This window comes from Chrysemys picta, chromosome 25, assembly GCF_011386835.1.
Source record: "Chrysemys picta bellii isolate R12L10 chromosome 25, ASM1138683v2, whole genome shotgun sequence".
Classification (NCBI taxonomy): domain Eukaryota; kingdom Metazoa; phylum Chordata; order Testudines; family Emydidae; genus Chrysemys; species Chrysemys picta.
In genome coordinates this window covers 16729792-16753050 of record NC_088815.1, presented here as the reverse complement: position 1 = coordinate 16753050, position 23259 = coordinate 16729792, and the positions used below count along the sequence as shown (strand labels likewise).

At 48.3% G+C, this 23259-nt stretch overlaps 2 protein-coding genes across 6 annotated transcripts in view; both read right to left on the bottom strand.

Moving 5' to 3' along the window:
- The window catches only part of MED26 (mediator complex subunit 26), a 47838-nt gene extending 39394 nt beyond the window's left edge, over window positions 1-8444 (bottom strand). For 4 of the 5 annotated variants that reach the window (XR_006177203.2, XR_010594918.1, XM_042862039.2 and 1 more), the window contains exon 1: window positions 8232-8444. Coding sequence is in view for 2 of the 5 variants with exons in the window: in XM_042862039.2 (XP_042717973.1) it covers window positions 8232-8306 (75 nt within the window). In the remaining 3 variants the exon portion in view is untranslated. Of the gene's footprint in view, window positions 1-7440; window positions 7460-8231 lie in introns of those variants that run through there. The other variant, XM_008171603.4, reaches the window with a different exon arrangement.
- A 4035-nt stretch (window positions 8445-12479) lies between these two features.
- On the bottom strand, window positions 12480-16709 carry SMIM7 (small integral membrane protein 7). Its single transcript, XM_065578378.1, has 5 exons — window positions 16331-16709; window positions 16188-16229; window positions 15757-15809; window positions 14858-14948; window positions 12480-14140 (listed from the first exon to the last, which is right to left on the bottom strand). Exons 1-5 carry the CDS (start codon window positions 16354-16356, stop codon window positions 14125-14127), a joined length of 228 nt encoding a protein of 75 aa, XP_065434450.1. The 5' UTR covers window positions 16357-16709; the 3' UTR covers window positions 12480-14124.
- Between the last annotated feature and the right edge of the window lie 6550 nt (window positions 16710-23259).

Genomic DNA, 23259 nt, shown 5'->3' with positions numbered 1-23259 from the left:
TGTGCTGTGCCCCTCTAATAGCCCTGATCTCTGGCTGTTCAAACTCAGCCTCCAGGCACTGAGCCTCAGCAGTCCAGCCCTGAGTGAAGCTTTCACCCTTCCCTTCCCAAATATTATGGAGCATACAGTATGCAGCTATAAGCATAGGAATATTATCATTGGCCAGGTTCAGTCTCCCATACAAGCAACGCCTGTGGGCCTTTAAAAGGCCAAAAGCACACAACAGTCATTCTGGACTTGCTCAGCCTGTTGTTGAACCGCTCTTTGCTGCTGTCAAGGTGCCCATGTATGGCTTCATAAGCCACAGCATCAAGGGGTAGGCAGGGTCTCCCAGGATCACAATGGGCAGCAAGGTGTAGGCAGGGTCTCCCAGGATCACAATGGGCATTTCGACTTCCCCTATGGTGAGCTTCTGGTCCGGAAAGAAAGTCCACTTGCAGCTTCCTGAACAGGCCAGTGTTCCGAAAGATGCGTGCATCATGCACTTTTCCGGACCAGCCTGTGTTAATGTCCGTGAAACGCCCACAGCAATTCTCAAACATCTGGAGAACCATAGAGAAATACCCCTTACAATTAATGTATTCAGTGGCTAGCTCGTCTGGTGCCAGAATTGGAATATGCGTGCCATCTATCGCCCTCCGCAGTTAGGGAAGCCCATTTGTGCAAAACCATCCACAATGTCACACACGTTGCCCAGAGTCACAGTCTTTCAGAGCAGGATGCGATTAATGGCCCTGCACACTTCCGTCAACACAAGTCCAGCGGTCGACTTTCCCACTCCGAACCGGTTAGCGACCAATCAGTGGCAGTCTGGAGTAGCCAGCTTCCACAGTGCAATTGCCATGTGCTTCTCCAACGACAGGGCAGCTCTCATTCTCGTGTCCTTGTGCTGCAGGTCTGGGGCGAGATCATCACACAGTCCCATGAATGTAGCTTTCCTCATCCAAAAGTTCTGCAGCCACTGCTCGTCATCCCAGATGTGCGTGACGATGTGATCCCATCACTCAGTGCTTGTTTCCCGAGCCCAAAAGCGGCGTTCCACTGTGGTCAGCACCTCCGTAAATGCCACAAGCAATCGCATGTCATAGCTACTACGCGTGGCGAGATCAATGTCGAACTCCTCTTGCCTTTGTAGTTTACGGAATAACTCCACTGCCACTCTTGACGTGTTTGAGAGCGAGCAGCACATTGGTCAACAGTGCGGGATCCATTTCTGCAGACCAAAGAGGCAGGGCGCGCAGTACACAAACCATTGAAAGATGGCGCCAAATGCAGATGAAAGCACAGGGATTGCTGGGATGCGAAGCAATGCATCGCAGGGCATTGGAACAGGACCCAGGATGTCCTGCGACTCCCTCCACCTTCCCACAACTCTTGGCAGCAGAAGAGGAAGAGATGCTCTGTGGGATAGCTGCCCAGAGTGCACTGCTCTGAATACCACTGCAAGTGCCGCAAGTGTGAACATGCTATTGCGCAGGCAGCTGACAGTATGAACACACAACAGTGGTTTCCCTTCAGCGCTCTCTGAGCGGCGCAGTAACTCTGCCAGTGTAGACATACCCGTCGATTTTATTTGATAGAGTGCGTAAAACAGGATTAATAAATCTCATCACTACTGGAGTGGGATAACACCACTCCTGAAAAGTTTAAAATAGTAGCATTAGTGAAACACAGTTTATGTTTGGGACTCGGGAGGGCAGGGTGTTATCTGGCTTCTCAATGTACTGAGCGCAAAAGGAAAATACTGTTACTTTAAACACAATGCAGAATGTGATAGACCTCCTCTCCATAACACTTCACACAACTGTTACAATAAAGTGACAGACATTCCTCTTTGGCCACTGTTTCTATGCAATTCTTCTCCCAGGGATAGGAATTCCTACATCATGTTATCACCTGAATTGATAAAGCCCCACACCCTACCCCCGCTGAGTCTGAGGCCTGGTCATAGCTGAAGTCGACATACTTAGATCGACTTACCGGGGTGTCTTCACCGCAGTGAGTCGACTGCTGCCACTCCCCCACCGACTCCGCCTGCGCCTCTTGCGGCGCTGGAGTACAGGAGTTGACGGGAGAGCGTTCGGATCGATCGCTGCCCGCCGATCCGGTGGGTAGTGTAGACGTACCCTGAGTCTCACACTGCATGGCTGTTAAAATCTACAAACATTTGAGGAAAATGAATGTTGAGGACCAGTGCTTGAGCAGCATCACTTACAGACATTGGATGTCTCCTGAAGGGTCTATACCAAAGTTGTTTACACGACCTATTAATTTTTATATGCATCCTTTGAAAAATAAGGGAATTTATGGAATACTCTACACACTTAGTAGCACTTTAAGTATCAGTGTATTCCCCTGGGATTGGCAGAAAAGGTTTCAGTTTTACAAGAGTAAACATCTATGTAAATTTAACAGCTTCTGTTCCTGAGTCAATGTGATCTAGTGGTTAAAGCAAAGATTTAAGAGTTGAAAGTTTCCTACGCTAATTCTCGATGAGCAACTTGTTCATGATATTAACTGACCATGTGGGGGAGATCACTTATTTGGCCATTCACACTCAATCCACCTAGGACAAGTTTTTTTGTTTGTTTTAAAGAAGCACCTCAAAGTCAACTCAAGCCTTGTCTACACTAGAAAGAGTTTGCTGGCTTAGCCATACCAGCAAACCCTCCTAGTGGAGATGCAGTTTATACCAATTGCCTGAACAAAAAAATTATATCGGCAAACTGACTGTTCTGCTAGCATAACTGCATTTAAACTAGGGCTTTTGCCATCATAGCTACATGAGTTAGGGGTATAATTTTTACATAAGACTGCCTGGCATAGCTATGCCAGTTAGAATTAAGTATAAGCCTGGCCTTACTCAGACTTTCTTGCTGAACAACTTATTCAGTATGTGATTAATGAAACCCTCGTATCAAATTAATCTAACAGGCCATAGCCTGGGCTCTGAAAGAAAGCAACCAAGATTTTTTTAATTATGAGTATCGATTCCAATGGTGGAGATGGTGCTGTAGCGCTCAGCTTCCAAAGCAATTTCCCTGTGTGACTCTAAGCAATTGTTTATAACGTACACCAGGACTCAGATCTACCAGAGACATCATCCAGGGGTGTTGTTTTTTCGGGGGGGGGGGAGGGGACACGAAAGAGAAATAGTGTTTTCAAAACTCAGACTTTAAGGCCAAAAGGGACCATCATGATCATGTAGTCTGACCTACTACAGCATGCCACAGAACCTCATCCACCCACTTCAGTAACTAAGACAGAGCTTATGGGTCTATTACAGAAGTCCTCAAATCATGATTTAAAGAGAAGTTACAGAGACGCCACTATTTACACTAGTTTAAACCTGCAAGTGACCCATACCTCATGCTGCAAAGGAAGGTGAAAAACTCCAAGTCTCTGCCAATCTGATCTGGGGGGGAAATTCCTTCCCAAATCCAAATATGGCAATCAGTTAGACCCTGAGCATGTGGGCAAGACCCACCAGCCAGACACCCGAGAAAGAATTCCTTGTAGTAACTCAGAGCCTCCTCATCTAGTGCCAATCAACAGCCACTAGATATATCTGCTGTTAGCAGTCGCATCAGCTACAGGCCACTGAAGTTTTCTGCTTAATTAGAATATCTACCTGCACAGTATTCATGAAGCATTTGTTGCCTGTCTTACAGGCTTTGGAATCTAGAACCTCCAAGGTCTATTAACAGTTTATTGAGTTGATCTCTTGAGTACACTACCTTTGCTCTTGGTTGAAAAGACTAAGATGGAGGACACCCCCTTCCTATAGGCACTTTTAAACACTGGGCTTATTCTTCCAATATTATTGGCCAGGAAAAGTCTATCAAAATATGCAGGATAATAAGATTATTAATGTATATTAAATTATGTGGGTAACTAACCTGTCACAAGCTCAGCATCAATGCTGTTAACTGCTAATCGAATCCTCTCTGAAAATATTGGTCTGGTTACTTATACATAAGGTTGCATGTCTGTCACGGAGGTCATGGATTCTGTGAGTTCTGCAGTGGCCAGCAGCAGTTTAGGTGTGTGGGAGGGGTCTCAGGGCCAGGGGTTGCAGTGCAGGGTGGCACGGCGTTTACCTGGGGGGGGGCCTCCCACCAGCATGTCCCTACAACTCCTAGATGGAGGGGCCATGGGCTCCGCACACTGCCTGCGGTTCCCGGCCAATGGGAGCTGCGGAGGCGGTGCTTGTGGCGGGAGCAGCGCGTGGAGCACCCCTGGCCACCCCTCCCCCTAGGAGCTGCAGGAACGTGCTGGTCGGAGCCGGGTAGGGAGCCTGCCAGCCCCGCCAACCCAACCCTCCCCCAGTACCAGCCGGGGCCCCGGGCCACATGCCACTGCTAAGCCCCCCCTCCCACCACCAGCGGGGGTCCCGGGCCACATGCCACTGCCAAGCCCCCCCTCCCACCACCAGCGGGGGTCCCAGGCCAACCCCCAGCCCCAGTTTTAGTTAGGAGTATATAGTAGAAGCCATGAACAGATCACAGGCCATGAATTTTTGTTTACTGCCCATGACCTGTCCATGACTTTTACTAAAAATACCTGTGACTAAAATACAGGAGGGTAAAAAAAATTCACAGAATATTTACCTCCAATTGCAAATTGTTATATTATGTTACAGAAAGCACTAATACAACAGGTCTGACAAACTGTGCTAAGTTTACAGTTTAAAAAGACAAATGAATTCTTTTAAATGGGAAACTAATTAGATGACACTTGCTCAAATACAAGTTAAATAATTCTGAATTCCAAAACATTAGACAGAGCTCTAGAACAAAGAAGGTTCAGCAGAGCTAGAAACAAGTAACACTACTGCCAGAAGAAAGCCATTGGTACATAAATATTTTATTTTGACTGTCAGTTTCCCCACTAAAGGGTTATTTTTGCACCTATTAAAACCTTGAAAGTTGCACTAACATTGTATTATTCAGGCCAGGAAAGAGTTGAGCCGATTAATCCAGGGAGGACTTGAATTTAACACATTGCTGACAAATGTGATTTTCTAAAAAACCGAAGCTGTATTTTAGATTGGTATCGTCTTCCTACAAGGTCAAGATTTTGATCCGTTTAATACTTCAAAGTCCTACATACGTTGATTGACTGATTTGGCTGACCTGATGGCAAAGGTAAGAATTAGCCTCTTAACTCAGTTTCCTTATAAACAAGCAAGTCCACACATTTTAGCCATTCAAAAATTCAGTATGAAACAAGTTGATGAGTAAATGCAGGACAAGAAATCTATCTTCCATCTGCTTGAAGAATTTTATGTAGAAACTGAGGTCAGAACTGTACAGTTTAACCTCATGACCGATATACTGACTCAGTCAGCAAATCCAAAATTCTGACATATGGATTGGCAGGCTGTCCAGCAAGCAGTCAGGAACCATATTTCACTTCATATGGCTTTTTCGTTTGTTTTCTCAATGGCCAGGCAATAAGATTATAGCCTGGCATCATCGCTCCCGTCTGCCCCCTGAAAACTGCTCTCTCTGAAACACCCCTTCAGAGTTCTTCATCAGTAACTGAGATGGAGGTAAAAGAAAATTTACTATTTAGGGGCACTTCCTCCCCCAATACTCTACAGCACTCACAGCATGCTTTGCCTGGATGCTCTCTATTTAAACTCTAACAAATGCCTATAGATTAATTTACTATGTAAAATCAATTACATGAAGTTTTATAATTCTATAACTTCCATATTTTGGAATCATTAACTGTCAATCTCCAGCACTGTTGAGGGTCAGTGTACAGTACATTTTAACACTGTTACCACAGGTTATAAAGGCTGCATAGGAACAGAAGATTAAAGAAGCTAAATTACTTTAAAATAGTATGTGCTGCTCCTATGGCCTGTTAAACTGAAAGATCCAGATCTCATGAGTTTGTAGAGAGCACAGTAATCCAGACCTCATTGACAACAATGCCATAACAACTGCATTGGGTGACAACTAGGGTCAAGTACTGCATTCTTGGACAGCTCGATCTTTAAAATTTAAAATGTCTCAATAAGGAACATTTTATTAGAGGATCTTTTAATCCAAGATCCGATGTACAGGACAATAAACTACTTGAGGCATGAAGTGACTGGGTGATTTTTCTTTGGTTTTCAGATTACATGGATCACTTTCTGCAGCATCCTCAGAGTGCCTTCACTTCATTATCCCACTTTATTACTGTGCTACATACATCTGCTCCTAATAAAAAGAGAGCTTCTCTAAGAGATGGGTAATGTGTAGTTTGGGCTGAACTGAAATATCAAATTCAATCTACCCTATGGCAAGTGGAAAAGAGACCTGCCCACCCTGAGGTTGGCATGGATGTACTGCTGTTTAGCATTACACTTTGCGAACTGGCTCCATCATAGCCAGCCTCAGATGTTATATGAACTGAACTCTACTTTGCAACTTACAGACTCTGATCTGCTACTGATCCAAACTAGCCCTACAGCCCCTACACACCACTAATTTGAAACAGAAAATTAAGTACAAATTGTAAGTTTAATTATTTACAGTAACAGGTAAAATGTACACCAGCTTCTCTGTGCCTATGCTGCATCCTGGAGAAAAGGATAACGCCAAAGCAAAGGCCAAGAATGTTTTACCCCCAACTGTAAACAATTCAGGAACCCACAGCCTGCTTCTGCCCTAACCCCAGAGATGACCCCAAAAGTTTCAAGGGCTCCATTGTCCTGTAATTCCAGATCAGGATCTTATTTGAGACACTAACCTGTATCAAATGAAGTCCCTAAGCATAGGAGCTTGTGGGTCAGGTAATAAGAGAAATGACAAGGAGCACCTTCCAGGGTGTGCTATGGTGCAGTAGAGAGCAGAGGGATTTGCTGGGAGTCCCCCCTTCTTCCCCCCATGTGTAGATGTGCGGGAAGAACGAGGGCAGAACACGGGATAAGGAAAAGGTGGGATCCCTCCAGAGAGTCCAGTCAGGGCAGGGGTGCCGAAACCGCTGGAGAATACCCGTAGGGTGACCAGACAGCAAATGTGAAAAATCGAGACGGGGGTGGGGGGTAATAGGAGCCTATATAAGAAAAGACCCAAAAATCGGGACTGTCGCTATGAAATCGGGACATCTAGTCACGCTAAATACCCCTCCCTCCCCCAGGAGGAGAACTGTTGGGATGCCCCCTCGGGAGTGCAATCGAGCCTCGGAGCAGCCTCGGGACGGACACTGGTTGCTCTGCCGGCGCCTCCTTCCCTGCGGAGGCCGTCGTGTCCTGGCCGGAAAGGTCCGTGTCCCGCCGCTTTCCCAAAGGAGCCAGACTAGGAAAACCCATTACCGACAGCCCAGAGCCCCCTGCAGGCCGCGCCAGAGCCTCGGTCTCGAGTACGGAGCGCAGTCCGGCAGCGCACCACATGGCCGGTTACCATCTGCCCCGGTCCCCTCACCCCACAGCCGTGCACTCACTGGGCAAGCCCGGCCCCTGGGGCGAAGGGATCAGCCCTCGGGGAAAGCCCCGGTCCTGGCGGCGCGGGAATCCCGGGCCCTAGCACAGGGAGACGAAACACCTCGGACTCCGGAGCATCCCAAGAAGGGAGCCAGGAAACCAGGCTCCCCTTGTACCACCCGCGGCAGGAGCTTCCGGTCGAGGGCTGCTCCGCGAAGGGGGGGACCCCGGGGTAGCCAGGGCCAGGCGCCACCCAGGAGACAACAGCTCGCAACAAACCCACAAGGGTCACCAGTTCTCGGACGGCACGGTCTACAGGCACCCCAGGGGGCAGCCCCCCCCACCCCGGGGCGGAGGGAGTGGGGGTGCTCGGCCGGGGCAGGGGGCAGCCCCCCCCCCGGGGGCGGTGGGAGTGGGGGTGCTCGGCCGGGGCAGGGGGCAGCCCCCCCCCCGGGGGCGGAGGGAGTGGGGGTGCTCGGCCGGGGCAGGGGGCAGCCCCCCCCCCCCCGGGGGGGAGGGAGTGGGGGTGCTCGGCAGGGGGCAGCCGCCCCCCCCCGGGGGGAGGGAGTGGGGGTGCTCGGCCGGGGCAGGGGGCAGCCCCCCCCCCGGGGGAGGGAGTGGGGGTGCTCGGCCGGGGCAGGGGGCAGCCCCCCCCCCAGGGGGAGGGAGTGGGGGTGCTCGGCCGGGGCAGGGGGCAGCCCCCCCCCCGGGGGGAGGGAGTGGGGGTGCTCGGCCGGGGCAGGGGGCAGCCCCCCCCGGGGGGAGGGAGTGGGGGTGCTCGGCCGGGGCGGGCGGCGTGGCCTGTACTCACATTACTCTGCGGGTCGATGGCCTGCAGCAGCCGGTCCCTGATCTGCTGCGGGGACGGGGCCGGAGCCGCTGTCATTGCCTGGGCGAAGCGGGGCGGCTGCGGCCGGGGCGGGCAGGCGGCGGGGCCGGGCCGGGCCGGGGCGGCGGCTCCTCACTCGCCGGCGGCAGCCTCCTCAGGGAGCCGCATGTTCGCTCCCCGCGCGGCGGGGGAGCGGCGCTCGGAGCCAGGCGCGACCGCGAGGGGAGGGTCGAGGCGGCAGGACTAGGCCGGACCCGTCTGCTCAGCTCAGGGCCGAACTCAACTGTGGGCAGGACTCGCAGAGCCAGCCCCGCGCAAGGCACCATGGGACACACCCGACGCCATCACGCACGGCGCGTCTGTGACGTGCCAACGCACGCACAGGCACGTTGAGCGAGTGCTCATGCTCGGTAGACGCCAAGGCGACCTGTTCGCAATACGCATGCGCCAAAGGTAGGCGAGGCAGAACATAGCGCCTATGCAAAGCCTGCGCCCTTCCACCCCACGTTACCGGCCAGGGGGAGCGGGAAATACGGAGCCAGTGCGGGAGGCGGCTCCAGCGTCTGCCGGGCTGCACCGGAGCGACAGCGACGGACTCAGCTAGGCCCTCCCCTTAGCCCCAGCAGCTGCTCCAGGCCCCGCCTTGCTCCCCTGGAGCGTCCTGGGCTGGAGTAGCAGGACTGAGGGGCAGCCCCAGAGCTGGGGCAGCGGCACTGCAGCGAGGGATTCAGGGGCACCAGCAGGGGATGGGTAGGGCTGGAATAATAGGGGGCTGCAGGTCAAGGGGTAATGGCAAAGATGTATGGCTGCAGTAAACCCACGCTGAAAGCAGCAAGGGTAAAGCGACAGGTCAAGATTAAACAGAAGGCCAATCTCCAGCTCTGGCTTAGAGATGTGCACTTGTCCTGGCAGTAACTGGGGGAAAAATAGCCTCTGCAAATCCCCACAGCTAATGCAAGATGCCCTCAGTAAAGAGAGTGACAACAGGGAGTCTTTCTAGCTGAAAAGCAGATTATATAATAAACACTATTTGAAGAAAATGGCCATTACTAAAAACACACACATTCCCATAATCTTCCAAAGATAATAGGAACATGCTGACCCATGTTAAAGATTAGGTCAGGATGATAGCATGATGGATAGAGATGTTTTGACTGAACCAACAGGTACAAGGCAATGGGTGGCAACCAGATACATCAGGCAATATGTAACTTGTTTGTAACAGTGTATAAAAAGGTATCTCAGAGGGAGTGTCTTTGGCCAACCTAGGGGGGGAATGGAAAGTCCCGCCATTTACTGAGCTGCGTCCATTGTCACAGGCATATGTCTTAGTATCCTCATAGAGTCTGCCAGGTGCTATTACCATGCTTCGTCAACAATAAACTTGGCCGGGCGCCTTCGTACCTTAACGGATCCTGTGGTCATTGGACAGTTTGACTGAGGTCTGCTGTGCTAACTATCTGCGCAGAGCTGGGACAGCACACAGAGAAAACATACATGCAGCCAAACATCTAACAGTCATACTTGCACTATGTGCTCAGCTCTGTATAAGGCACAAATAAGAAAACAGACCCTGCCCTAAGAAACTCACAATCTAAAATTTCATTCCACACAAAAAGTAAAGCTGTGCCATAAATCCCACACTCTGAAAATCAAAGTGGTCACTAAGTGGTCTGCCACACTAATCAAGGATCTAAACTCTTGGGTGCACTGCAAGAATAAGTAGTTCAAAGCAAACAATTTTAATCAGTTTCAGTGCAACAGTGTATAACTGCAATGGTAATGTGTGTAAACATTTCATTATTACACTTATAGCATCCGCTAAAGTGACTACTATCAATGCTTCATTGCATATTATCCATTTAGCCATAATATGGTTTATTATACATATATATAGTTAATAATAAATAATGGAGATATCCCATCTCCTAGAACTGGAAGGGACCTTTGAAAGGTAATCGAGTTCAGCCCCCTGCCTTCACTAGCAGGACCAAGTACTGATTTTGCTCCAGACACCAAGTGGCCCCCTCAAGGATTGAACTCACAACCCTGGGTTTAGTAGGCCAATGCTCAAACCACTGAGCTATCCCTCTTCTAGTATAGAAGAGCTCTGTGTAACTTGAAAGCTTGTACCTTCCACCAACAGAAGTTGGTCTAATGAAAAATATTACCTCACCTACCTTGTCTCGATAATATAGTTTGGCATATTTGTAGTGTTCGTATAGCTCGAACATTTTCTACCTCCGAAATTAGAACATATTGAAAAGTGTTACTTCGGGAAGAGAATGCAACTTGTTCTACATGGAATTGACCAGAACTTTAGTTACACCTACAAAACATTGCTCTGAATAACTGATAAAAATCAAGAGAATGGTGGACACAAAATAGAGCTGAGCGCTACTCTGATGATTAAGGGGACCTCTAGTGGCTTATTCATAAACTGTAGGACCATCCTCTTCAATACACTAGTTAAGTATTCACTGAGGAAGAGTTAGATAAAAATTAGTGTGGAAATACTTTAAGAGTCATGAATTCTAAAAACAGTAGATTTTAATTAGATGCATATCATGGAAAGGACAGCATCTCTTCCCTTTTCAACAGATGTGCATGGGACAACTGAACTTTCAAATATAACCCCATCCTACAGGTTATTCTTTGCAAACTGAAATATCTCAAAAAAGATCCTTGCCAATCATGGCTAGGGAAGAGCAGGAGGGAGATTTTAATGTGTCTCTTAGTAAAGGCAAAGGCCAGCTGCCCTTAGACAGGCATTAGAGAGACCCATTCTCAAGAATGCAACATAGGTTAGAAAGTTGGCAGTAATGAATGATGTTATAATAGTTAATTGTCAAGGTGCCCACAGCCTCTGTAAAAGCATTTTTTTATGACTTGGTTTTGTAGGAGAAAGCAATGTTGGGAGTAGCCACATATTCATCCCATGGTTTGGTTTCAGACAGGACTATAACAGACATAGAATTACTCTCAAAATACCTGAATTATTCAACCAGATGACAAAGCATGATCTCGCCTTCTCTCACCACCAGTCAAACCTTTCCTGTAGTTGTCATCTGCTCTTGTCCTTATCTTAATTTAGGCCCCAATTTGCTTAAAAACATTGTAGTCATAAGAAGTCCCATTGAACAAAATGGGACTAATGTGCATGCAGTTAAACCCATGCATAAATGTTTGCAGGTTCAGGGCCTGAAACAAAATTCTTCAGGAATTCTATTTTTATGTGCAGTGCTTTATCAAACATCTCCAGCGCTGTATAAAAACTTTACTTTTCCCATATTTTCTAGGAAAACATTAAGTACAAACATAAGAAAGTAAAAAAAATAAATAAAAGGCAGTATGGCATGGGGCTATATACAATTGGAAAAGAGTTACAAAAGAGCATTAAAATAGGGTCTGGTTCATTTAGAGTTAGCCTGGGGCTGCAAGCATTCCTGTGTGGTACAGACCTCTCAGCAGAAATCCTTCCCAATTTATCAATCTAGGTAGATTGCTGCAATTCATTCTGGTTGGGGTTACTCCCAACAAAGGCGCAAAAACTAGAGCGGAATAAAGCTGCTCCTCTTCACTGAGCACCTTCTGGAGCACATAATACATTACCTATGTACTACCTATTATACAGTCCAAGGTATTAGTTACAGTCTACAGACTAGGACCCACTTATCAGAGTCTTCTCTCTCCTTCTCTGAAGTTACAACCCCCTGGATTCCTCTCCATTCTAGGAGTTAAATTATATGGCTGGTATCAGGCTCTTCACAGAGGAGAGTCTACGCCTGTGGGACCTGATCATTCCAGAGATGAAGTTTAGGGAGTTTCTGGGCACAGTGTAAAATTTGCTTTCTTAGGCAAGCTTCCTGATTTGACTGGTTAATAGGAACTAGGACTGTGAGGGTTCCACTGCTGGGCTTTTTATAATAAACAGCTATTTCTTTATCCCTTAATTATTTTAGTTATATAGGACACCAAAGCTACTTACCAACGGAGGCCAATATCAATTCATACATAAAAATAAATAAATGCTGGAGAAAAAAAAGAGTCACAATTACAGGACAAACCAATTAACTCTTAGACCTTCTCAGCAGTTCTACAATGAAACTGACTCTTGCTAGTTGACTCTACTAGGAGCTAACAGAGTACCAAGCAGCTTTAACCCTCTCAAAATAAAACTACTCTCTTCAAATCCATTTACATATTACCCACCAGAGCTCAACAGGGATGTATAATCTGAGCCATTTTTATTGAAATCTCCAGTACTGGTTTGGGAGATGAACAATTTACATAAACACAATCACCAACACTGATTTAAGAAGTCTGATTACACTAAATTTGGTAACTATCTTAGATGTGTGCTATGAATCTAGAACATGCATATGGCATATTACATATCAACTGATAGAAACAGCTTATCATTTAATTGATATTTAAATTACAGAAGCTATAAAAACCTTAATTACATTTAGCACTTTTGCATGAAAGAAACATGAATATTGTAACTGCTATTAACAAGATAGTGCACTAATAGCAAGTACAAAAATATGCTGACATACAGTAACTCCCTTAGGCCTAAATTAAATGTTTACTTAAATGCTGTTTTACCACATAACTTGGAAAACCTGAAGAGAAAGAAAAAAAAGACTGAAGAATTAATTATTCTTAAAATTTTCTTTTCAGCCTGTTCTGATGTGTAGATTCTCATAATACTTAAACGAACTTCCAAGATCTCAAGACCTGTTACTTCTTTTGATGATGAATTTGTGTTTTTTTAACCCACAGATTCTTTGGAGCTTGTTCCTGAGCTGCTGGACCTTCTTTATTGGAATTTAATTGTATAAGTAACAGTGTCTGTATACTCATTCTCAGTTATTTCAACTTCAAGGACATTTATAACCAACTTGGGAAAGGCTTAATTCTGGTGGCCTCTACTCTACTAACTCCATAGCCACAAAATCTACCTGTCTCGGTAGGTAGATTCTCTAGAGCAGTTTGCAGGCAAATACTATCTTTGATACAGTGAACAACATTCTTTTCCTCTCCCCATAAGTTATTCCTTTATTGCACAGCCCCTGACATCTAGATATTTAGAGTGCTACACAGCTCTCTATAGTCAGATACAAAACTGGCAATCATTAAAATTACAGCAATATAACATTGTTTTGCTTAACTTTATAAAAATGCCTTACAAATGGCAAAATTGGTCTCAGACAAAAGAGCAGTGGCTCCTGAAATAGCCTATACTATGCTATAACAGACTAAGAGCAAGGAGTGACTAAAAGCAAAGATTCTTGTGACCATCAGATGTTGTTGTAGTTCTACAGTACACCAAGTATCATGTTGCTGGGCAGGCAACATCATTTAGAAGTTATTTATATATGCTAGAAAACTTGAACAATTTTGCTTTGAGCATCAAGGTTGGTAGGCCTAAAAGCTGACACTCCCATAGAGGCAAGCTAGAGGAGGGTGTACACATGGGTCAACGTGTTTGCTGTTAGTCCAATATTTATTGGGGTCTGTTGAAAAAAAGATATGAAAAAAGGTCCCAAGAGTCAGCCCACACTTTTGGTAACTATGGTCCAGGAGAGTCAGTTTGTGTGTCTAACAACCATGAAAGTGCTCCCCACCGTTTAACAAGAAGCTACTTTCATTTACGTAATAATCACACCATTTTACAATCTGCCCAAGCATATGAATGCGTCCTATCCCTTTAACATTTAGGACCTTGTATAAAAGAACAGACCAAAATTCTTTGTTGGTATTTTGAAAACATTGCAGTCTTTTACTTTATGGAAAGGTCATGTTTCCAGCCGAAAGCCTCCTCCAAGTTACCAGATAAAGACTGCTCTCCAAACAGGTTTCTGGATGACTTTCAAGATCCAAATAACCTAGCAGATATAACAGAAAATACAAAAGTAGTTGAGAATTGGGTATAATTATATACTAGTCATCCAATTAAATGTCACTACAGCCAGAAGAGATATTAATACATATCTGGGTAGAAATTCTGCTTTCCCATTCATTGGAACATTTAGCTACACAGGTGAAAAGCTACAAGATATTTTGCCAGCCTGTCTATTGAGACTGAGCATGAGGCTCAAATCCAGGGTTTTGAGAGGCAGCATGAAGGCATCTGCAAGGCCATGAAGCCGGTCTAGCTCAAGGGGTTGGCTTTTCTGTGTGAGAGGTTTTTTTTTTTTTTTACATTCAAGACACTACTAACGTCATTTGCCTCGGTCTTCCAATATAACTGACATGTTTAAGCAACACATGGTAAGAAGCACTAGATTCAAGTTTCAGAGTAGCAGCCGTGTTAGTCTGTATCCGCAAAAAGAACAGGAGAACTCCTGTTCTAGATTCAAGTTTGGATCTCTTATTGATGAACAGAGGAACTAAATGCATCATGCATTATGAGTTCCATTATCATTAAGTGACAAGGTCAGTGAACATCTCCTTGCAGATCAAAGTTGAAACAAATGAGGCTCAACAGCAGCCCAAAACAAAGGAAGACAGAGGGATCCGAAGAAGAGGAATTAGGACCAAAACCAAGATGCCTAACTTCAGAAAAAAGTTATAGCACTGAGATCCAATCAGGTTCTACTTACACAATCATGCAAAACATCATGAAGATGTTCCACAAGGCAATGAAGATTCGAAAGTACCTGAGACTCAACAAGAACTCCCTGATATTGTCACCTAGAAAATCAAAGGAAAAACCCTTTAGCAAATACAGACACAGGCATTTACACTTGACATTTTCAATATTAACTGAAGCATGTCATCAGCTGTTAGTTTAAAATAAAAACTGAATGTTACAAAGGACAAAATAAAAGAGAAATGGAGATTTTGGAGGGGATGGTCACCACCTAGTTCAGTCTGTCACCAACATGAACACCTACATAGGTCTAGAATGAACAGTGAAAACAAGGAAAAGAAACCAGAAGATAGGTCACGTCTCATTGCAAAAAAGGAAAAGGACAGCTGTCATGGCCACATATTATAGTATGTGGTCTTCCCACCTCAATCACTCATCATAATGAGGATAAATGCATAGGGGCAACTTAAAGGCACAAACATTAATGAGGAAATCAACACATAAAGGCACCAAGTTCTTCTGCGGCACAGATGCCAGCGTCCAAAAATGCAGGAGGGAATGTACACTGTAAATCTTAGGACTCCTTCTTCAAGTCACAGTTCTAAGAGGAAGAGCAGTGCCTGCAAAGCCCCTAGGTAAATGTTGTTCAGTCAAGTTGTAAGCAGAGATTGGTGAGCCAGTTACTCTAGCTATAGATGGATCAGTGAACTCGTATTTGGGTGTCTCGGAAATGGGTTCATGTTAAGCACTTTTGTCTTAGAGGGTTCCCATATAGATTTGATTAATCAGAGGGAAGCCACCTATATGAACAAAGTGCTGCATTCACAGCTATCTGTGTAGGGCCCACGCTGAGGGAAACTACACACACTAAGAGTCACAGATGAGGTGTTCACTCATTGAGCCTATTACCTGTAGTTGGCTCCCTAGACTCTTCACCGAAGCCCTGGGTGTCTTTCTTCTTCCTGCAGGGACACAGGAGTTATTTCCACATTGCTCTGAACGGACATGCATTATCAGTACCAGCCCCAGGCGGGAGGCCATAGGATTTGGGACCAGACAATTGATGTAGCAGGAGTTTGAACGTGGTGCAAAACCACAGAGCCCTGGGGGACAGCAGTCTGCCAGGAGTGACTGGGAGGGTGGAAACCCGGGGGGTGGGGGGTCAGCCACAAGACAGGGAGCACATTACTTCCCATCTGCAGTAGGGACAGCCACGGGCACCCGGGACGGAGGGCGGGCAGCAGCGGCCAGGCGAGCGGGGGAGGCGCGGGTACCCATGAGGGCCCAGCGGCTGGTTACGGGGGCCCGGGCCCGCCCCTCCCCTCCCCCCCCGCACTCACAGCCTGAAGTTCAACACGGCGCCGGCGTTCATCAGCAGCGTCCTAAGGGGAGACAGAGAGCGGGTTAGAGCGCGCGCGAGCCGGGCCTCCTCCGGGGACTCCCGCCCGCTGTCCCCCCCGCCCCGAGCCTCCCCCCCCGGTACCCGCAGAGCAGCAGGTCCCCGATCATCGCGGCGGCGGCGGCTTCCGGACCGGAACCGGAAAGTGCCGGCTGCAGGTCACGTCTTTTGCGGCTCCGCGCGCCCGGCGTCCAGGCCGCGCCTCGCTTGGCCGCCAGGGGGCGTTATAGGGGCGGGGCCTGTCTGCTCTGTGCGGGGCCTCCCGGTAGGGTCCCCCCGGGAGAGAGTCGGTGCCACGGCCTGCCCTCGGGCTGGGCACAGAGCCCAGCGTCCTCCTCCCCCCTTCCCCCACCCCTCCCTGGGGATAGAACCCAGGAGTCCTGGTCCCACTGCCTGCCCTCGGGCTGGGCACAGAGCCCAGCGTCCTCCTCCCCCCTCCCTGGGGATAGAACCCAGGAGTCCTGGTCCCACTGCCTGCCCTCGGGCTGGGCACAGAGCCCAGCGTCCTCCTCCCCCCTCCCTGGGGATAGAACCCAGGAGTCCTGGTCCCACGGCCTGCCCTCGGGCTGGGCACAGAGCCCAGCGTCCTCCTCCCCCCTCCCTGGGGATAGAACCCAGGAGTCCTGGTCCCACGGCCTGCCCTCGGGCTGGGCACAGAGCCCAGCGTCCTCCTCCCCCCTCCCTGGGGATAGAACCCAGGAGTCCTGGTCCCACGGCCTGCCCTCGGGCTGGGCACAGAGCCCAGCGTCCTCCTCCCCCCTCCCCCACCCCTCCCTGGGGATAGAACCCAGGAGTCCTGGTCCCACGGCCTGCCCACGGGCTGGGCACAGATCCCAGCGTCCTCCTACCCCCTCCCTGGGGATAGAACCCAGGAGTCCTGGTCCCACTGCCTGCCCTCGGGCTGGGCACAGAGCCCAGCGTCCTCCTCCCCCCTCCCTGGGGATAGAACCCAGGAGTCCTGGTCCCACGGGCTGGGCACAGAGCCCAGCGTCCTCCTACCCCTCCGTGGGGATAGAACCCAGGAGTCCTGGTCCCACTGCCTTCCCTCGGGCTGGGCACAGAGCCCAGCGTCCTCCTCCCCCCTCCCTGGGGATAGAACCCAGGAGTCCTGGTCCCACGGGCTGGGCACAGAGCCCAGCGTCCTCCTACCCCCTCCCTGGGGATAGAACCCAGGAGTCCTGGTCCCACGGCCTTCCCTCGGGCTGGGCATAGAGCCCAGCGTCCTCCTACCCCCTTCCCCCTCCCATCCCATCCCTGGGGATAGAACCCAGGAATCCTGGTCCCACTGCCTTCCCTCGGGCTGGGCACAGAGCCCAGCATCCTCCTTCCCCCTCCCGTCTCTGGGGATAGAACCCAGGAGTCCTGGTCCCACGGCCTTCCCTCGGGCTGGGCATAGAGCCCAGCGTCCTCCTACCCCCTTCCCCCTCCCGCCCCTGGGGGATAGAACCCAGGAGTCCTGGTCCCACTGCCTTCCCTCGGGCTGGGCATAGAATTAGAGGAAGGAAGATGCACGTGTTGAATGTGAGGAATTAAATCTTTATCCCATGTTGGATAACTTGGGTTAATTACAGAGGGAAACATGGCCTAATGGTTAAAGCTCAGGAGTGGGAATTAGGACTCATGTTCTATTCCTAGCTCTGCTAGGAACATGCCTTTAGTATCTCACTTCCCCTCTCTGTATTTCAGTTTCCCCTAATCGATTATCAAGTGTTAATATTAGGGCTGTCAAGCAATTAAAACAATTAATCACACTGAATAATAAAATACCATTTATATAATTTTTTGGATGTTTTCCACATTTTCAAATATATTGATTTCAATTACAACACAGAATATAAAGTGAGCACTGTTCACTTTATTTTTATTACAAATATTTGTACTGTAAAAACAAAAGAAATAGTATTTTTCAATTCACTTAATACAAGTACTGTAATAATCTTTTTATCATGAAAGTTGAACTTACAAGTGTAGAATTATGCACAAAAAATAACTGCATTCAAAAATAAAACAATGTCAAACTTTAGAGCCTACAAGTCCACTCAGTCCTACTTCTTGTTCAGCCAATCGCTTAAACAAACAACTTTGTTTACATTTGCAGGAAATAATGCTGCCTGCTTCTTGTCCACAATGTCACCTGAAAGTGACAACAAGCATTCGCACTGTTGCAGCCAGCATTGCAAGATATTTAAATACCAGATGCGCTAAAGATTCATATGTCCCTTCATGCTTCATCCATCATTCCAGAGGCCATGTGTCCATGCTGATGACAGGTTCTGCTTGATAACAGTCCAAAGCAGTGCGGACCAATGCATGTTAATTTTCATCATCTGAGCAGGGCCAGATTAACCTTTTGTGGGCCCAGCACCAAACATATTTGTGGGCCCCCATGGGGGCAATGGAGCATGGCATGTGGCGGTCGGGCCGGCAGGGGCATGGCGTGGCAGGGGCGGCCCCGCTCTGCCCAGCTCAGTGCAAGGGTACTATTTACAAACCAGCAGTTATCAGATACACAATGGCCTGCCCAGCCTTGTGCTGCCAGCGTGCCCCTTCTCCTGGGAGGTGGGTCCATGCTGCGCCACACATCCTCCCCACCCAATAGCAGAACACCCCCCTCCCCGATTCCCTATGGACAGAGCGCCCCCAGATCTGCTATGCCCAGTGTCCCCCCCAGACCCTGCCACAAATGCACAGCATCCTGCACACCACTACCTCTTCCCAGAGCCCCCTGCCCAGCACCCCACAACTGCCCAGTACCCCACACAGAACCCCCACTCACTAGTGCCCCAACACACAGAGATCTTCTCTGCCCCCTCATAGCCGACTACTCCCACCCAGGCCCTCCAGAGACCCCACTCCCCCACACCCTGCCTCCCTGCTGGGAGGTGACTATGTCTGCCGAGCTGCGCCGTCAGTGCAGCCAGGGCTAGTCCTGAGACAGGGAATCGCTCTGGGCCCTTGGGAGTGGCATGATTAGCCAGGCCAGGGTCTGCCCCAGGCGGGCTCCCTCAGGACCCACTTGCCTGGAGGGGCCCAGCCAAGCCCCCCACACTGTCCCCACCAACTGGCCAAGACTGGCCAGGCTTCTGCACCAGTCCCAGGTGGATCAGCTCCAGGGAGACAAGTGGGGCCCCACAGGTGATGGGAAGCAGAGACTGCCTGGAGCCAGCGATGCACTGGGATCCCACCAGGAGGCAGAGAGAAGCCAGTGGGTGGGGCCAGGAGGTGGAGAGGAGCCCTTGGCCCGCTGGCGGGCAGCCAGAAAAGAGCAAGTGGTGGGCGGGGGAGCCAGTGGGCTTGCGGGATCTCAGGGCACAGTGCAAGCAGAGCAGGATGAGGCCCCTTCTGAGCATGGGCCCGGCTCCATGGCCCACTGGCAGTCAGATGCCACCAGCAGAAGGTTGATTTTCTTTTTCGGTGGTTCGGGTTCTGTAGTATCTGCATTGGAGTGTTGTTCTTTTAAGACTTCTGAAAGCATGCTCCGCACCTCATGCCTCTCAGATTTTGGAAGGCACTTCAAATTCTTAAACCTTGGGTCGAGTGCTGTAGCTATCTTTAGAAATCTCACATTGGTACCTTCTTTGCGTTCTGTCAAATCTGCAGCGACAGTGTTCTTAAAATGAACATGTGCTGGGTCATCATCTGAGACTACTATAACATGAAATAAATGCCAGAATGCGGGTAAAACAGAGCAGGAGACTTACAATTCTCCCCCAAGGAGTTCAGTCAAAATGTAATTAATGCATTATTTTTTTAACAAGCATCATTATCATGGAAACATGTCCTCTGGAATGGTGGCCGACGCATGAAGGGACATACGAACGTTTAGCATATCTGGCATGGCAATGCTGGCTACAAAAGTCCTATGGGAATGCCCGTTCTCACTTTCTGGTGACATTGTAAATAAGAAGCGGGCAGCATTATCTCCCATAAATGTAAACAAACTTATTTGTCTTAGCAATCGGCTGAACAAGGAGTAGGACTGAGTGGTTTTGTAGGCTCTAAAGTTTTACATTGTTTTATTTTTGAATGCAGTTATTTTTTGTACATAATTCTACATTTGTAAGTTCAACTTTCATGCTAAAGAGATTGCACTACAGTACTTGTATGAGGTGAACTGAAAAATACTATTTCTTTTGTTTATAATTTTTACAGTGCAAATATTTGTAATAAAAATAATAATATAAAGTGAGGACTGTACACTTTGTATTCTGTGTTGTAATTGAAATCAATATATTTGAAAATGAAGAAAAACATCCAAAAATATTTAATACATTTCAATTAGTATTCTATTGTTTAATTGCAATTAATTTTTTTTAGTTAATCACGTGAGTTAACTGCAATTAATCGACAGCCCTAGTTACTATTTATTTGCCAGTGGTTGAGAATCTTAATTCACTGTAATCTGCTCAGGTGGAAAGTGCTATAGACACATACAATATAGTTAATAGTATCACAGAATCCCTCAGCAATAGAGCATTTTAATTCTCTTAGAAATTGGAGGATTTAGAAACAAACTTTTTCACCAAGTCATTTATACTATACAAAATGTAGATAGACCCGACTCTGGACTCTTATTTTAAATTAAAGCTCATTTTCTTCCTTATGTTTATGTGTCCTTTGATGATTCTTGATGTTACAGTAAAATGCTGATGTTCTCAAAGAGAAAGATGCTTTTTCTTTTATGTTGAATAAGTACATGAAAATTTCTGTTTTGTAACCTTAGCTAAATGTCATAGTCCCTATCCAGCAAAGACTTACCCACCTGCTTAAATGTATAGTCCTATTAAGTTTAATGGGACTACTCAAAATTACATTAATAGGACTATTTAAAATTAAGCTTGTGCCTAAGCACCTTCACAGGAAGAGAGCTACATAAGTAGGTTTAAAATATGCAGGACTATATATACCTAAGGTTTTAGATATACATGTTAAATATACAATGCCCTATGCATGTAGGGTGCTATATTCAAATGTTAAATATGAATGTTGACATTAGATTTACCCTACTTAGGATACCTCCATTTGATCTTGTGTGTCAGTAAGTGTGAGGAAGGCTCTTTCTGTCAGGAGAAAGTGCAGCAACCTACTGAATTATGTAACTAGGAGCTTTAATGAGAGAACAGCTTGTTGATCAGGAATGTGGGTTCTGTGCCAGGCACTGGTCTCTTCTCACACTGAGTACATTATAATACACAACAGCTTAGGCTGGGAAACCACGGAGCCTGGCTTCAGTACTTTACTGATTTTAGCCATTCATTTTTAACTGTTTATTTTGGGATGAGGTGGATGGTCTTCTAAAGTCCCCCTTATTTTTAATCCTCTTCCCACCACTCTTAGGGAAGTAGCTGGATGCAGGGTCTATCACAGTTATACAGGTGGGGCTAGACCTCCCTATTTGTGGTTCTTTCAGAATCTGCTGTCCCTAAGAAACCTCTTCCCGATAACCCAATACAGACTTCACTCTGCTGTTGCAGACACAAGCAGAGCACTTCCCCTTTTAGACACACATTGAGGCTTGTGATACACATTCAAAGGCAAATCCTGCAGTGAAAGGAGCTAGACCCACGGTTGCCACTTTGCATAATTCAGCAGCAGCAGAAACATCATTTGCATAGGTCACACTTAGGGGCAACATCAGGGATGGGTTGGCATGGGGAGTAGCAGCACTGGAATAGAATGGGGAAGAGCCTGGTAGGATGAGATGGGAGTGTCTGATCAGATGGGAGCAGCAGGCCTAGGATACAGTGGACAGGGCCCAGTGGGAAGGGGAACAGTAGCCTTGGGATGAGATCAGGAGTGTGTGATGGGATGGAGTATTTCGTCACACAATGCAGTCAACCTGTGGAACTCTTTGCCAGAGGATGTTGTGAAGGCCAAAACTAAAACAGGGTTCAACAAAGAACTAGATACTTTCATGGAGGATAAGTTGGTCCATCAATGGCTATTAGCCAGGATGGGCAGAGATGGTGTCCCTAGCCTCTGTTTTCCAGAAGCTGGGAATGAGCGACAGGGGATGGATCACTTGATGATTACCTGTTCTGTTCATTCCCTCTGAAGCACCTGGCATTGGCCACTGTCGGAAGACAGGATACTGGGCTAGATGGACCTTTGGTCTTACCCAGTATGGCCATTCTTATGTAATTGGTAGTGCTCGATGCAGTGGGAGATGTTTCCCAGCAGCTAAATGAGCACCATCTGTCTCCACCCACAGAGACAGGGATTCGTCTGTATGGGTTCCTGCCACACAGTTGGGAGGGCAGAAGAGTGGGGCTGTCCGGACAGGTGAACGGAAGGCAGGGTGGAGGGTTCTGTGCCCCAGGGGCAGGGAAGTCAGTCAGGGGTGTGTGTCTGATCTCTGGAGGTGGAGAATTTGGCCAGGAGAGGGATCAGTGCTGGGGGGATGAGGCACTAGCCAAGGGTAGAGGAGGAGGGGGGTCTGTGCCTGGAGACAGGAGGGCAGTCCGGGGGGGAGGAGTGTCTGAGACTGTACCTTGGGAGTGGTCTGTGCCTGGGGTACAAGAGGAGTTGGCCAGGGGGGTCTGTGCCCAGGGATGGAGATGTCTGTGCCTGAGGGACGTGGAGCTGGTCGAGAGGGTCTGTGCCCGGAGATGGGGGAGGTGCTTGGTGTGTGTGTGTGTGTATACCCTGGGGAGGGTCTGTGCCCGGGGGAAGAGAGGAGCTGGGTGGCAGGTTCTGCACCCAGGGACAGGGCAGGGGTCTGTGCACAGGGGGGCTCTGTGCACAGAGATGGGGGTCTGTGCCACAGGTACAAGAGGAGCTGGCCGGGGAGGTGTCTGTGCCTAGGGATGGGGTTGTCTGTGCCCAGAGACGGGAGGGCAGTCGGGGGAATGTCAATACCTGGGGGGCAGTCTGTGCCTGGGGGACGTGGAGCTGGTCGAGCGGGTCTGTGCCCGGAGATGGGGGAGGCGGTTGGTGTGTGTGTGTACCCTGAGGAGGGTGTGCGTCCGGGGAGACAAGAGGAGCTGGGCGGCAGGTTCTGTGCCCGGGTGGGC